Consider the following 15,108-nt stretch of genomic DNA (forward strand, 5'->3'; position numbering starts at 1 on the left):
TTACAATGGATTTCATTTTTTTCTTCAGATTGATGTTGTGCACATCATGTTCAAGTGGAAACAATATTTTCGTGGCTCTCATAAGCAAATGGGGGAAGCCAAAGCGACATTTTTTATTCCTCTTAAAACATGTTTTTTGATGTTTGTGTGTTTGTATTTCATGTCTTTCGAGAGGAAATTGGTGTATGTATCTACAAAAGCCTCAACTTCATGGTTCGATGATATTCCAAAAGTAGGTGCATGTTCAACCCTATTGTGGGTCTCAGCAATGACTCACGTGTCATGGGGATGTTGAAAATATGCCAACGGAGTCTCCACTCCTAGCTACTCCTTGTGGGAGCAATGCATAGAACGAGTCATCTGCAAGTGTCACTCGAGCTTGCAATGTGTCTCCATGCAAGAAAGAGGGAAGGGGAAGAGGAGAGAGGAGATGGGAGAAGGGAAGGGGAGGGAGAAGGGATGAGTAAGAAGAAGAGAAGAGAAGGGTGAAGGGGGATGGAGTGGCAGACACAAGGGCAGTATGAAGGAAACAAGAGAACACCCAAAACACTCTCTTGGAAGAGAAAAGGGAGCTTGTAATCAACTTGGTGCAAACAACAATGAAGACCAAAGTCAACCATTTGGCCTTTTATACAAGTCACCTTTTGAAGGGAGGGCCAACCCTTTTCCTTTTTAGCACTCTCCCTCTCTTCACAACCAAAGTCTCTTGGGCCCCTAGGGTTCCAAGCCATATTGCTATTCTTTCCATCTCTCCCTACTAGTGGAAATAGCACTTGTGTTAACCATATTAGAGTGCTTGGGACAAGCCTGGCATTAGGAGGTGTTCCTAATTGGCTCCCAAATAGCACTTGTGTTAGCCTCGCGCCTCCTAGGCTTAGGTGATTGGGGGCTTAAACTCCCTGAGCGCCCTCACACCTTAAACCATTTGTGGTTCTGTAGAGGCCCCAACAGCCCCTACAGGGAAATGAATACACGAAGGACTCTCAAAACACGAGCTCAAGAAGACGAGATAAGAATGGAAGATGAATGCTAATTGCATAACTGTAATGCGCGCATAGGTACATATATAGAGGCTTATACCCCTTCATTGCTCATACCATGCACCCCTTGGTATCCCATGTACACCCCCTTTGGCACCACCCCTATACACATGGCACTCACTATGGACTATGCGAATCCAAAATGTGCATTAGTAGAAGTCAGATGCCAAAGAAAGAGTGCAAGTGCGAATACAAAGTAGTACAATCATTTTGGCCACAAGCCGAGGCAGAGAACCTTGTAAGTGCATAAATGAAATACAAAAATAGTCATAGAATGCCACATTCTTGAAAAAACTCCAGCAATGTCGATGTAGATCTTGCCTTTTCCATTACAAAATAATTCCACCAATAGCTGCCCACACACTTGCAATCTGTAAAACGCCGTAGATTCTTCTTTTTCGTATCACCTCAACAATTGCATGCTTTCCATCCATGAATTAGATACCAAAGTCTAGGTGCTTACATCTAAACTATTTTGTTGGTATGTCCCTGTGATCGTATGTGCCTCCACCGGAAATACATTACATCTTCTTTGGTTCACTTTAAGAAGAACTTAGGTGTTTATAATTCAAGTGCAATAAGGAGTAAGGTACAAGAAATTCCTCCATAGGTATATGAGTTGCTGGAAGCCGCACCAAAAGTGGAAAAGCATCCCTTTATCACTCAGCATCACCATACACCACTGTGAGTCTACAACCTCGCTTTGATAATGCATTGAAGCACAATGCAAGAAATCTTGCACAAATCTTCTTTGAAGAAACAGTCGCATCTACTTCTCTTTGCAACAGAACAAGTCATAGTGCTCTTTATCGCTGTCATTCTCATCAAGGCTAGCACTGAGCAGTATACTGCAATGTACATATCACATGATGTTCCAACCATCGAGCTGGTTTAGGACAATCACATCAAGTCCAAGCTAGCTCGAGCTCAAAATTAAACAATTAAACTATTCTAAACTCAATCACAGACAACCACCAGGTTGGTTTAGGCAACCACTGACCTGCATTGTATCCAGCATGTGTATGAACATGAAGTCAAGTGTGAGTGTGTCCTAGAGTCCTAGGGTGTCCTACAGTTGTGTGGGTGTGAATGTACCTAGTAGGTGAGGCATTAATGCCACCTCCTAGTGGTTGGTGTGTTAACTGTGTGTGAATATAAGGCTACCCAGCCTATAAATGAGGCTCTTGTACTTGCTTATGATCACTGAATCTCAATCTAGTGCATGTGCCTCATCCTGTCTCCATCATGTGATTTCCTATCTCTCTCTCCCTGTTCCTAGTTTCTTCATGTGGTATCAGAGCCGGTTCATTCATCCTGTCATCTACTTCTCATGGAGGGTTTCTAGATTTCATCATCAACTTCTTGTAGCCCATTCGCTGATCTATAGCTGAAGGTTACCAAGCTACTCTTAACCTTTTGTTACACTAGCCTGCAAGAACCTATGTAAGGCCTTACGCATTTTCTGCTACCCTGTTTAGTTCTTCTAAAGATACCTTTGGTGACATTGCTGCTCTTGCTGATGTTCAATATCAAGGCGATACTCTTTCTACTAGAAAATTAGAATCGAATCATGCCCCTGTACTTGAGTTTCTACATGCAGCAAATCGGCACTGTGTTGATAAATAACGAAGGCTTGGATGTATGCCTATTCCTTGCGCCAAGAGAAGTCTAGAATGTCGCACAAAGAATCGTATGACAGAAATCCCATTTGAGAAGCTGCTATTATCTGAAGGTATTGACGACGAGCAAATTCGTGATTCGCTTATTTCCTGGAACGTTTTGAGTCGGATTGGATAGTGCAGGAATCCACTTGTACAAGCACAAGCCAATTCGTGAGTCTTGACGATTTGGCTGATGCAACACATGGGCTTTGTACATACATATTTGGTGGTGACTTTTGACCCATTCACGCTCTAAGTTTGTTGTAACTTGATTCAACGCACTTGGCCAAAAATGGCATGGAGCACCAAGATGAACAATATTGCCATGCAATCCACCCAAATTTGCAAGAACAAAACTTTGGAGATGAAGAATTTTTGCTACATTGCCTTGTGCGCTGGAGCAACAGTGACAAAGCAAATAGATGAAGAGAAGCAAGGTGTAGCAATTTTGAGAGTATATTCGTGGGTTCTCAGTTCAGCTGGGGATCTTCGCAATACATTTTGGGCAGTTGAACAGTGATGTAAAAACTTTGATCTAGAGAAGTGTTGTGTATCAGGATTTGAGGGATTGCTTCGTTCTTGGCCATGGCTATGGCTTCTTGATTGATTCTCTACACAAACAACATCTTTTGATACCCTTCTTATGGACTTCTTCTAGCATCATATTTGTTCAGATCCTTCACTGATTTGTACAATCGTTTGGGAATTTTGCTGAAAAGTCATGGAGCGTGTCCTAGAATGGGTGTGCATAATTTTAGCACAACATTGGAGGGCTGAGGCCCCTTAAAATCTCAATTAGATGTGTCCTTATCTACCAAACTTCTTCTCCCCATCCTCTTTCTATGGGACGAGCACAAAAGCAACGGAACCAACTCTTTGAGTGATATTGGACTTGACTTTTTCTTCCGATGATCATCGTTGACATAAACCTTTTCTAGCTTCAAGGAAGTAGCACAATCTGGCAATCTAGACACTTTCATTTTTTAACGATTTGTCATGCAAGTTGATCTCTGACCAGTTTCACCATTGTGACGTAGTCATGCACCAAATTGCCCTCATCCATCTTCACATTGAAAAGATTGTTTTTGAGGTCGAGTATTCGTGCTTCATCATTCACCTCAAACATCTCCTTAAGCACCTTCCATGCTCGATTTATGTCTTGGTCAATTATATGTCTATAATTTTTGCACCCACACTAGTGACAATCTATTGGGCTTCTTTGTCCCACACTGTCTAATCTAATCTGCAATAGGGTTTGTTGCAGTATTCTTTACTCCGTGGCATTCTTGATGTCTTGATGTCTCAACTCCACCGCAGTAGCTATTTGCTAGATACCTCTGACAACCAAGTGACTCCGAAGCTTCATCTTTCATGTTGGATTGTTGGACATATCCAGTTTCTCAATCTCACTAAAATTGGTAATGTGGGCATCTAGCTAGTCATCTTGAGGAGAACCTTTTATGAGTCTATGAACTTCGAAACTTAACTGAACATTGAGCTTCCTCCACTCGAGAGGAACTCCTTCGTTCAACATCAATATCGAATTCAAAAGATTTAAGCAACTTGTCTACGAGGCATGTTAACCAAGCTGTGATACCATGTTGAAGAACATGATATACTTTGATATCATGTTGCAAAATATGTGATTCGTACAACTAACCAACCTCCCCTAAATGAAGTGCAATGAAAGCTTGTTATTACTTTGTTTTGAGGGATGCTTATAGGGCAAAAGCTTCTTGAATCATAGTACTACTTCAATCGATTATTAAACATAGCAAATGATCTACATGATATACACAAATCATGTAGATCACACAAGAAACACTTCTTGATTACACAAAGTTATCAAGGAGCTTCAATCCTGTTTGATCATTGTCGTAACAATAGTTTTGCGAAGAGATGGTGTGTATCCTATTTGTCTCAAATGAGCGAGTCATGATTGCTCGAATTGGCCTTGCAAGTTGGGATTGCTTTGCTTTGCTCATGACTCCCTGAAGGAGCTTAAAATTTAAATTTACAACCAAAAAATTTGAAGCGTAGCTTCCATTTATGCAATCATAGAAGGTCATATGTGTGTAAGAAAAGGTGTACGCTGTGCGGCAATGTTTGAACACCCTTGAGTGTTGTTTGAGCCTATTGGGGCTCAAATGGGCACACCTATACATGCAATCGTGAAGGTGACGGTAGTGGCTATGTGCCCTCCATTAGTTTGTATTTAAATTGTGAAGGAGATGGTGGTGGCAGTTTGAGCAATCGTTGTGAAGAAAGTAGGACTCATTTGGGCACACAGCTTCGGAGACTGTGCTCTGTCCGCTTTCTCGGCTGCCTCTGCTCACTTTGGCGCGGCTGGTGTTGTTTATTTTCGCAATTGCCGTGGCAATTGAGTAAGTCAAGTGCGAAGTGGGAGTGGATTCGTCTATCCATGTTGAATGCTCCTTGAGAGACTCTTCTCACACTTCGACGTACAACATTTTCATTGCCACCTTCGAGTGAAAGGAGGTTCGCCCGCATTCCAATTGCATCCTCCACCAGAACATTTCGTCTGCAGATTTTACTTCAAATCGGTGCTTCGTAGCAGATTTCGCTTCAGAATTGCTACTTCAAACACATTTCGTCCGCAGATTTTACTTCAAGTTGGTACTTCTTAGCAGATTTCGCTTCAGTTGATCCTTGCTTCATCGACAAAATGTGAATGAATTTTCTTCAAACCTTCGGACCATTTTTTTCCTTGCAGAATCAGAGATGCTGGAAGATGAGCAGATTTCGCTCTGTGCCGTGCGGCCTCCGCTGCTATTTTGACAGGCTCGGTTTCTGCCGAGGAAAAAATGCTGGAAGATGAGCCGGAGTCCATGCCTGGTAAGATGCCTTCCGAGTTTGCTGAAACAGGATCGACCTTTCTGAAGGAGATTACCATCCGTGGCTTCAAAAGCTTCAGGCTGAAAGCGAAGATCGGTCCCCTCACTAGCTTCACCTGCATCGTTGGGCCGAATGGCTCTGGTAAAAGTGTATCCTTTCCTCCGTCAAAGAGTCTGCTGCATGGAATATAAGGTGCTTGAGGATCGTGAGTTTACCACGTAGAAAAGTGCCGTTACAGTACTGCCTTGATTCGCTAAGGTTATCGGCGAGGCGCTGGCTTTCGTGCTTGGAGGATCAGCAAAAAGTATGAGAGCTAAGTGCTTGTCTGCGCTTTTGAACGAAGATTTAAGAAACTCCGATCCGAAACTCGCCGCTAAGGTATTGCAGTGGATTGCGAAATTCTCTAAAGCTCCACGCTAAACTTGATTCAATGAAAGCCTCATGGATTTCAGTCGTCCTCATACATGCGCTACTTTAGAAATTTTAATTTCAGTAAATGAATAAGCTAGCTAGTAGCCACAAGAATACCCCCAGTCTTCATCTTCGTACGCAATGCTCGCGGTCTCTCGGCCACGTCCGGAAGACACAGCTAGAAACCACACCTATCTTTGAGCTTTTGCGCTCACATTTTTCATGCCCATGCTTGAAGGTTTCTGTGAGGATCGAAGCTTTTAAAAGCTTTCAGGTAAAAATATCAAGAGTCATGGTTGGATCAACGAGCAGTTACTATTGGAAGTCAGAGGGAGTAAGGAGGTATGTATACATCTTTGTTCTTAGGCTAGAAGCACAAATAGCTTGGAGGGGATTATCAAAATATATTTGATGTCTGTCGAAGCAGACAGCTCTCTTTCACGGAGATGAAGCAAGAGCTCGCAAAGGTTAGAATCTCTGCAGATATCTCGGAGAGGTTTGTCCTTCGCCTGTAGATACACTCGATGCTTCGCGCAAACTTCAATTGACAAATAGTGTAGCAGTAATATCAGAGAGTTCTTGCAGATTCATAGTGATGCAGAGCAGGCAAGCCATAAAAGCGAAACAACCATCTGAATTATGCGAGGTCACGTCCTTCTTCAATTTGATCAAAGAAAGCGTTCCCCTATCAGATATTCTCTTAGTATTAGCAAGGTTTTTCCAATTTGAAAGGCCGTCTTGCCTTCTTTCTCAAAAACTATTTTATTGATGTAAGGCCACTTGTATGATTGTCCAGTATCTCGAAGTTATTTTTGGAACTCGTCACTTTGAAGCAAAGATCAAAGAAGTAGAGAAGGAGATTTGTGAAAAGAGCATCGAAAGTAGTGTATTGCAAGATAAGCTTTCTGAACTACGATTGAAGATCGACAGGCTTCGGCCAGAGGTTGAGAAGTGGCATAGGTGGGATTAATGAGAGCCAAACTGTGGCCTATTAAATTGAATGTTTCTGCCATATGTAGCTAATGTTTTCTATTCCATTTCTGCAACAGTTTCAATGCAAAATGGCATGACTTCCAACGGAGGAAGGTGAGGTCAATAGAACTTTTATGGCTTGGTTACTTCCTTGAAATTTGTGGATTCTGAAGGCTGAAACTTCTTCCCCTTGGGCAGGTTTCTTATCTGAACTTGCAGGACAAATCATTGAGACACAAATTGCAACAGCAGACAGCACAGAAGGACAAAAAACGTTGTGCTCTCCTTAAAATTAAGGAGAAAAAGGATGTATCTTGATTTCATACATGTTTTCATAGAAGCTTCATTGGCATTTTTAACCTTGAGCGTAGATTGTTGTGCGCTTTGTTATCCTTGAGAGAGAATCAGGTTTTGCAAGATTGGCACAGACATCTCAGCTTGGATATCAATGAGTTGAAAGAGTGCCTACAAAAAAGACAGAGAAAGTTGGATGTTATCGAGAAGCAATTTGACGATTTATGCCTGAAAGTGATAAGATCGCAGGTTATCATTTTAGAAAATTCCTCTACATTCACACTTGTAAAAAATGCTTGGACCCCTTCTTCTACAGTCGGTCATAGGTCTGTTGCATATTGTGCCTTTGGACACTGCAGCCCAAGCTTTTGATGCACAAATCAAATTTCTTGTACGATGAAAAGTCCTCATTGACTCCTCAGATTAGCATTAAGATGACTGGTTGGAACGTTGATAATTTCACGGAGCCATACCTGTGTTGTCCAAATCAGACAACCATGATTGGGTGTTGCTCTTCAGTAATCCAACCATTTGCACAAATTGAGTGGCATATAGGAACGACTCATGGCCTGAAGTTCCATGAAGGGTTTGCCCATTTCATTCCTGTTGTCTCAGTGCTGGTATAAGAAGAAATTATTCATAATCAAACGTCAAGGTTTTAGAACTTCTGCATTGCTTTCCATTGGCAATACACATCTCGACAATTCTCCCTAAAAGGATAAGCAGCCTGTGCCGTTTACACGCCTTGCAAGCCTAATAACAGCATGTCTCCTCTTTGAATATTTGATCCTATGATCAGGGGACTATTTCTCTCCACAAAGGTAACATAGGTTCTTTTTCTTTCCTCCATAAGAGCTTGAGAGAGATGCTTGACAAACTTTTCTTTTTTGTCCCCCATATCATCATTGCTAGATGGCTTAGGCAGGGGCCGGGCAGGGCCTTAACATCATCAGCCTTATAGGGTTTATAATGACCCAAAGTACTACCATACACACTAGGAAATTAGGGATAGAGAGGACTGATGATGAAACCACCCAATACCAATACCTTTCTCCTTCCAAGTATACTTGGGCTCATAATGTTCAGAAAGTTACATAGCCTCCTTCAAAGAGCTGGGTCTCTGAGCAGAAACCTCACAGGCTAGGCTAGGCTGAAGATGATGAATGAATTTGAGCATCTTGCCCCACCATAATGATGTAAAAAAATGCAATTCTGATAACTTAGGTTTTTTGACCCCCTAGGGGCTGACATTTGGCACCCAATGATTGGAAAAACTTCCTGCAATTACAAATTTTATACATAGGCATGTCATAGGCTCAGGAGCACATGCTCCACTTCTCAAGTGAAACGGGTGAAACATTCTTGTGTTTTTCCATGATTTTGGGCTCTGATACCAATGCAACAAGACTGCTTCTGACAGACTATCCCATCCCTAACTAGTTTAGCCTAGTTAGACATCCCTAAGCTAGCCCTAATCAAGGTTAGAACATAAATGAATAGTTTGAACAAAGTAGCCCTACTGAAGCATAGAACATAAATGAATCGTTTGAATGGAAAGTATAGATCCATTCATTTAGGAACAAAGAGTGCAATGCTGAAGAGGGCTAGCAAAAAACCATGGTTGAGGCTGAAATGCCATCTCAACCCTATGGAGGACTCTGAGAAGGAGAGGGAGCCACTCCACTCCCTTAGGAAAACAGTCGTCCTATTGGAGGCTGCCCAAGAAGACCCGTGCATGCTCTCCCAAGGTGTGTATAGTATCTGTCCAAATACTGGCCAACGTGTATGCAGGGTGGACTTGAGAACTATCCAAGGCCTTTCTGCATCTCGATCTCCAAATATGCCTTGCTAATATGCTTGCCAGAATCTCTCATGAAGTATCCATAGAGAGCATGACTCAACCAAACATTGTCGTAGCCCCGTAAGAGAAAGCCAAGCTACCGAGCCCTAGGTCATAAAGCAGGGAGAGAGCATAAAGGTGCTCAATAAGCTAGCAATCCACTCCCGGATGATCCTCGCCTGTGTGTAGTTCTATAAGCAAGATCCGAGCACGGACCTCCACTGATTCACTGCGACCCCTCCATGAATAGAAAGCCAAAAGAAAGGGTGATTTCTCTATTCTTGAGGTTTTCCTAGAGTCTCTTCCTAAAGGATTTCTGCAAGTCAGCAGAAATCTGAAGATTCTGCCAATGAGAAGCTCTGGTGGGGCGCTTTCAGTAGTGATGGTAATTTTGAATCCATAGAGGTTAGGACACATTTCCTTAATGACAATGTATTGATTCTTCAAGCTATGTGCAAGATATGGTGATGAAATCGCCACATGCTAAGAGGAGGCAATTGCCTAACATATAGGATCCATTAGATTTCCTTGAAGCCAATCCCCATGCATTGATAGTTCGTGCATAATACAAGGGTTCACCAAGGAGGGAACTAAAGCATCTTCGATTCTGCGGCACCTAGCAGTTTTGGTAGGTTTTTGCCTTATTTTCTGGAATGCAAAATACTTGATTTTGGTTCAAAACATTGTTGTGGTATTGGCAATATATAGTTAGCAAGGAGGGGGAAAATGTAAAAGAATTAGGGTATGTAGGGATGAATGACCTGGTTCTGCTATTGTACATGTATAAATTTTTTGGGGATAAAAATAATGTTTAGATTTGCAGTTCTGGAAACCTAGCTTCTGACGAAAAGGCGAGACTTTTAAAAACCTATGTTCTTGTCTCCTCTATTGCTTCCAGATAATCCTATTCTCCTCTTATGTGAATTTACTTGGCATTGATTACTTTAACGTATATCCCTTGGTTTCCACAAAAAGATTGCCTCTTTTGTACTTGTAGCGCACCTTTTCAATTCACAAGTGGATCTCTTTGTAAAATGGAAATTTGCAGGATTTTGTGGACTATAAAAGCATGGAACTTAAAATGAATCTTTTTTTGTAATTTTTTTTTTTGGAGCCTATGACAGGTACGACTGAATGCAGCAAAGAAGGATGCTGCTCTTAAAAAAAGAGATCACATGGAGATAAAACAGCAGCAAGATGCTATAGAAAGAAACATTGCCTCTCTTTCCAGGAGCCTCGAAGAACTTGAGGAAAGAAAGAAATGCCTTGAGCAACAAAAAGAAGACCTGAAGCAGGAGAAATTAAGAATATCTAGTCAAAGGTTTAAAGAAGGGGTCCAGGACAGTACATGCTTTCAGTCTTCAGTGGAAGAAACAGAGGATGAACTGTCTGAGAGGATCTCAAGAAACCAGGTAAGACCCTTCTGAAGCGTAAATTTTTTATGTTATATATAATATGTGGTTCTTATGTAAGATTTCATGCTCTGCTTGGTAGTGGAATGTAGCTCCAGACTATTATGTTGCTCGTTTTGTTCCAGGAAACTCTGAAGGCAGTTGAAGCAAACATAAAAAGGCATGCAATGCAAGCATCCCACCTCATTGCAGAGGTAATTTAACAGGGGTCCTTTGAAAAAGCTTCATGAAATCCATCATTGTTGCTTCTTCATATTGAAACAACGTGGCCTGAGAAGGGTTGAGTTTTCAATATCAACTTAAACATTTACTTTGACAGAGCATTTCACCAATTCAAGGCCTTCTAAAAAAGTTGTTTTCTGCGATAAAATAACTGGATGAATTGCATAACGTTGTCACATTCCCTTAGTCTTTTTCTTTTTCATCTGCTTCTTTGCAAAATTGTGGCACATCTTGTGTCTCTTTTTGTCATTGGTTTGCTCTCCCACTTGATTTTACTATTCTGATGTTGCATGTTTTCATCTGCTTCTTTGCAAGATTGCAGCGCATGTTGTGTCTCTTTTCCTCATTGGTTTGCTCTCCCAACTGATTGTACTATTCTGATGTCGCATGGTCAGATTGAGATTATCTTTCTCGTGGTGTATATTCTAGGCTTTGATACAAGCTATCTAAAAGTTACTCATCCCTTTTCTTTTGTTTGCTGAGGTATAATTGAAGATTTTATAGCTTTCCCTGTACAAAAAGGGGACCAAAGGTGCCCGTGCATGAGACACTATGGCAACCACTCTCAAGAAAGAGGGTAGGTGAATGGTTATATGTAGAAACGTACGAGCAAGAGAGAGAGAGAGAGAGAGTCCTATATATTAACGTCCTTGGAAGGCCTTTTAGGCCGATGGGACAAAGTACATCAAGAGAAGGAACTCATACAAGTGAAGCAAAGGGAGCGCTAGGGTTCTTGCTGAGTGCTATGCTAAAGCTAAAGAGCTCAAACTCAAAACTCAAAACTGAAACTCTAAATCCGGAACCTGATGCCGTAGTGGCTCTCTGGTCGGTTGCGTCTGTCGAGTTGTCTCTTGATGTGGCGGAGGACGTGGTCTCTGCGGCCTTTGTATTCGATGGGCCATGTCGAGAGTGATGCCTCGACTCAGGCAAGTCTCCTCTTAGAAGAGCTGAGATAGATCAGAGCTCTGGTCACTATCTGTATCGTGTGTGATCTTTGCATCTCTAGCGCAGTAGTGTTCCGTCGTTTCTTCTTGCTACTTCACACTGCCCTCATGTCAACTAGATCCTCCTCCTCCACCCCACTATCTCCTGGAGCTGACTCAAATGCATAGAAGTTTGTGCATAGACAAAGAAAGAAAGAAAGAAAGAAAGATGTATTAACGTTTGCGGGAGGCCTTACATGCCGGGACAAAGTGCACAAAAAGGAGACTCATACAAGCCTCAATGGGCTGTAGCAAAGGGCACACTAGGGCCCTTGGTGAGTACTAATCTATCTATGCTGATTTACTGAGCTCAAGAGCTCAAGCAATATCATAATCAAATACAAAGTGCAAACTGAAGCAATCTGAGCACTGGGACTCAAAAACGGAATCCCGGCACAGTTGTGGCTCTCCGGTGAGTTGTGAAGATGCGTGTGTCGAGCTGTCTCACACTGCGGCGGTATCTCTGAACGTGTTGTCCAGAGTGACCCCTTGTCTTTGTCGGACTGGCCTGAGGAAAGCTGTGATAGGTTGGAGCTCAATAGAATGTGCTTTGGGCGCTCTTTGACTCACCGTGTGGTCTCTGCGTCCCTCTCTCGGTGGCACCCCGTCGGCTCTAATCTAGGCTGCCCTCGTATCAGCTAGTTCCTCCTCGACTACGCTATGTCCTGGACCTGTCTCAAATGTATAGAAGTTTGTGATGCGTCGCTGTGCTTGGTGAGCCTCTATATCTTGTGGCCTAGTTGTCTCTTGTTGCTCTTTGATCTGTCGTAGTATTTGTCTCCTGTGTCGGCGCGTCTCCATCAGATAGAGCCCAATGCAAACCTGGCCATGGAAGTGGATTAGTCGTGAGAGTGGACCGAATCCCCTCCCCTCCACTATCTAGGTAGAGACAAGGGGAGTGTCCTCGGATCTCATAGTAGGCTAGGCAAGCACAAAGAAAATGCTCCTCTGCCTCAACCACCCCCAAGGTGCATAACATGCAAATCCGTTGCTCTCTTTGTATATACACCTGTGGCGCTCCCTGCCTCAATCCTCAGCTGATGGATGAAACCTGCATCTGCCGAATTGCAATTCTCGGTGCATGTGAGACTCCTCAGTCCTCGAGGTACTGGGATCTGATAATGAATCCCTCCTCTGATACTTCTAGGAAGTGGTCACGATAGAACTGGATCTTGGTGGGGAGCTCCTAGTCCTCCTCCCAAGTCCAAGATGTATGGAGATGGAGGAGGTCTAACCGTATGATATGGTTGATCTCATCTTGTGGGATCTCGACTCAGGTGGCACGTCCATGCTGTACTGAAAGGGGGAAGTCTGCCCATCTGGATACCATGCTTGGCAAACCATGCGGATATACGTGCTTACCATGTGCTTGCCCCACTCTTTGCTAGTTGTCTGGATGACTCATGGCCAGCCTCGGTGATCTCCAGTGAGGTAAGTCCCAAACTCTATGAATGAATGTCACTGTTTGAAAGATGGCATCAACCTGGAGAGGTGTCATGGCAAACCATGCCTGTACTATCGCATGTGGGATTGAGGGTTTACTCTGTCTCATCCTAGATCCCATAGTCACTTGTAGCCGCTCCACTCCATCATCGGGAGATCACCTCCCCAGAAGGGTGCTGCATACATGGAAGTCGGCGCACTAAAGTGTCGAAGAGCTAGCTCTTTGCCGGTGGATCTTGAAAATGTGCTTGGAAACACTATCTCTGTAGTTGGTCTGCCCTTGTGTGAGTCGTGCCATGGCTGCCTGAGTCATTCGTGCAGATGGGTCCTGTGAAGACTGCTCTCAAGTACGTATAGGACTGTACTATCTCCACTGGCTCACCTCGGTAAATGAAGCTATGTCGGTGAAGCACTACCGTGAGGTGTTGAAGGTCATAAGCTTGGTCTTCCAAAGGTTGATTGTCTGGTCTCTCTCTCTCTAGAAAATCTCTAGGGCCTCCAGGTGTATCTGCAACGCCTCCGTTGAAGATGATATGAGGACTATGTCATCGACGTACGACAATATTTGTATCATGAGGTCAGTCAGTACCCCCTCGGCATTCTATGAAAGATGTAATCTCATCAATGTAGAGTCCGAAAAGAGTCGATGAGAAGGGACATCTCTACTTCACCCCTATCATGCTCTCAACCCAATCCAATAAACCACTTGGAGCACAGACTCTCCCTCTGACAGACTTATAAAGGCTCATCACACCCCAAATCAAAGTCTTTGGAATTTGCATCTCTTGTAGTCTCTTGATCATGTGGCTCGTGGGATGGTGTCAAAGGCCTTCCGAAAGTCTACAAAGCAAGCACAAACTTTCTAGTGTTTGGACTTCACCTCCTCAATGATAGCCCTCAAAGTGAAGATGTGATCTAGAGTGGAATGCTGCCTCCGGAATCTTGCCTGTCCTAGCGCCTGCTGCCCCCGAGCCTCTGTGTGACTGCTGATCTCCCTCTCTAATACTAATTCATTAATCTTGGCCAGTGTGCGGCCAATCATGAGGGTGCGGTAATTCCTAGTATCCATGGGGTCTCTTGCTTTGTGTATCGCTAGAATAGTGGTAGTGCTCCAAGCAAGTGGGAAGCCTTGGCATACAACATAGTTGAACATTTGTGCTAGAATTGGGGCTAAGACCTCATGTCCATGTGCAAAATGCTCAGTGCGCAGGCCCTCATGATCCTGTGCTTTCCGATTGTGTAGCCAACGGAGTGCAGCCCGTACATTTTGTGTAGTGAACAAGTTGATAAGGAAAAATATGGATGGACAACCAGGAATTATGTACTTCACCACGTCAGATAGGTGAGACTTCACAGGGATCAGCTGCAACGTGGGCTCGTAGATGATGAGCTTATGAACCAGATTCCAGAACAGATATCCAGAGCACACAAATAACAAGTCAATCTCCCACACAATCTGACTAGTACACACACAGACTCTTTGAAAGAGGGGAAAGACTACACAGCCCGAAACAGCCTAAACTCAGAACTGAACTTCCCCCCAAAAAAACTCAGGAAACAGTCAGCCTCAGAATACTATGAACCCACAGCCCACTGCTCAATGACCACCAAGACCCCCAAGCCCACATGCTGTTCATAAGAAGAACTGGCGGGTACAATCATCTGTAAACCTGCAGGTACATTCACGGTACAAGCAGCTGTACAATCGTACGTACGACAGCAGGTACTTACACCCCGTACCAATCATACACAGTAATCCACACAGTCTGCATTTAATGACGACCATCCTCCGTACAGCTCGTAGAAGACATCTTTAATGACCTGTACGTGCCTGTTCAGCCTGCAATCAAGGCACCGTACTACCAGCCCGTACCAATCAACAATTACACCCCGTACAACCTCGTACTGCAGCCCGTACAACCCACGCTTCAGATTCCGTACCAGCCCGTACGGTTCTTTCCAGCCTTCAATCAA

General features: G+C 43.4%; 1 protein-coding gene across 1 annotated transcript in view; it reads left to right on the top strand.

Moving 5' to 3' along the window:
- Positions 1-5,444: 5,444 nt before the first annotated feature.
- The window catches only part of LOC147893064 (structural maintenance of chromosomes protein 4-like), a 93,708-nt gene continuing 84,044 nt past the window's right edge, over positions 5,445-15,108 (top strand). Inside the window, exons 1-11 of the mRNA XM_087387582.1 lie at positions 5,445-5,706; positions 5,816-5,935; positions 6,207-6,310; positions 6,396-6,464; positions 6,554-6,614; positions 6,765-6,928; positions 7,018-7,054; positions 7,139-7,249; positions 7,349-7,483; positions 10,199-10,486; positions 10,612-10,680. Of these exons, the coding sequence (XP_087243708.1) occupies positions 5,527-5,706; positions 5,816-5,935; positions 6,207-6,310; positions 6,396-6,464; positions 6,554-6,614; positions 6,765-6,928; positions 7,018-7,054; positions 7,139-7,249; positions 7,349-7,483; positions 10,199-10,486; positions 10,612-10,680 (1,338 nt within the window). The 5' untranslated portion in view covers positions 5,445-5,526. The remainder of the gene's footprint in view (positions 5,707-5,815; positions 5,936-6,206; positions 6,311-6,395; positions 6,465-6,553; positions 6,615-6,764; positions 6,929-7,017; positions 7,055-7,138; positions 7,250-7,348; positions 7,484-10,198; positions 10,487-10,611; positions 10,681-15,108) is intronic.

Source organism: Dipteris shenzhenensis, chromosome 16 (assembly GCF_047967505.1).
Source record: "Dipteris shenzhenensis isolate YYH24624 ecotype China chromosome 16, Dip_SZ_1.0, whole genome shotgun sequence".
Taxonomy (NCBI): domain Eukaryota; kingdom Viridiplantae; phylum Streptophyta; class Polypodiopsida; order Gleicheniales; family Dipteridaceae; genus Dipteris; species Dipteris shenzhenensis.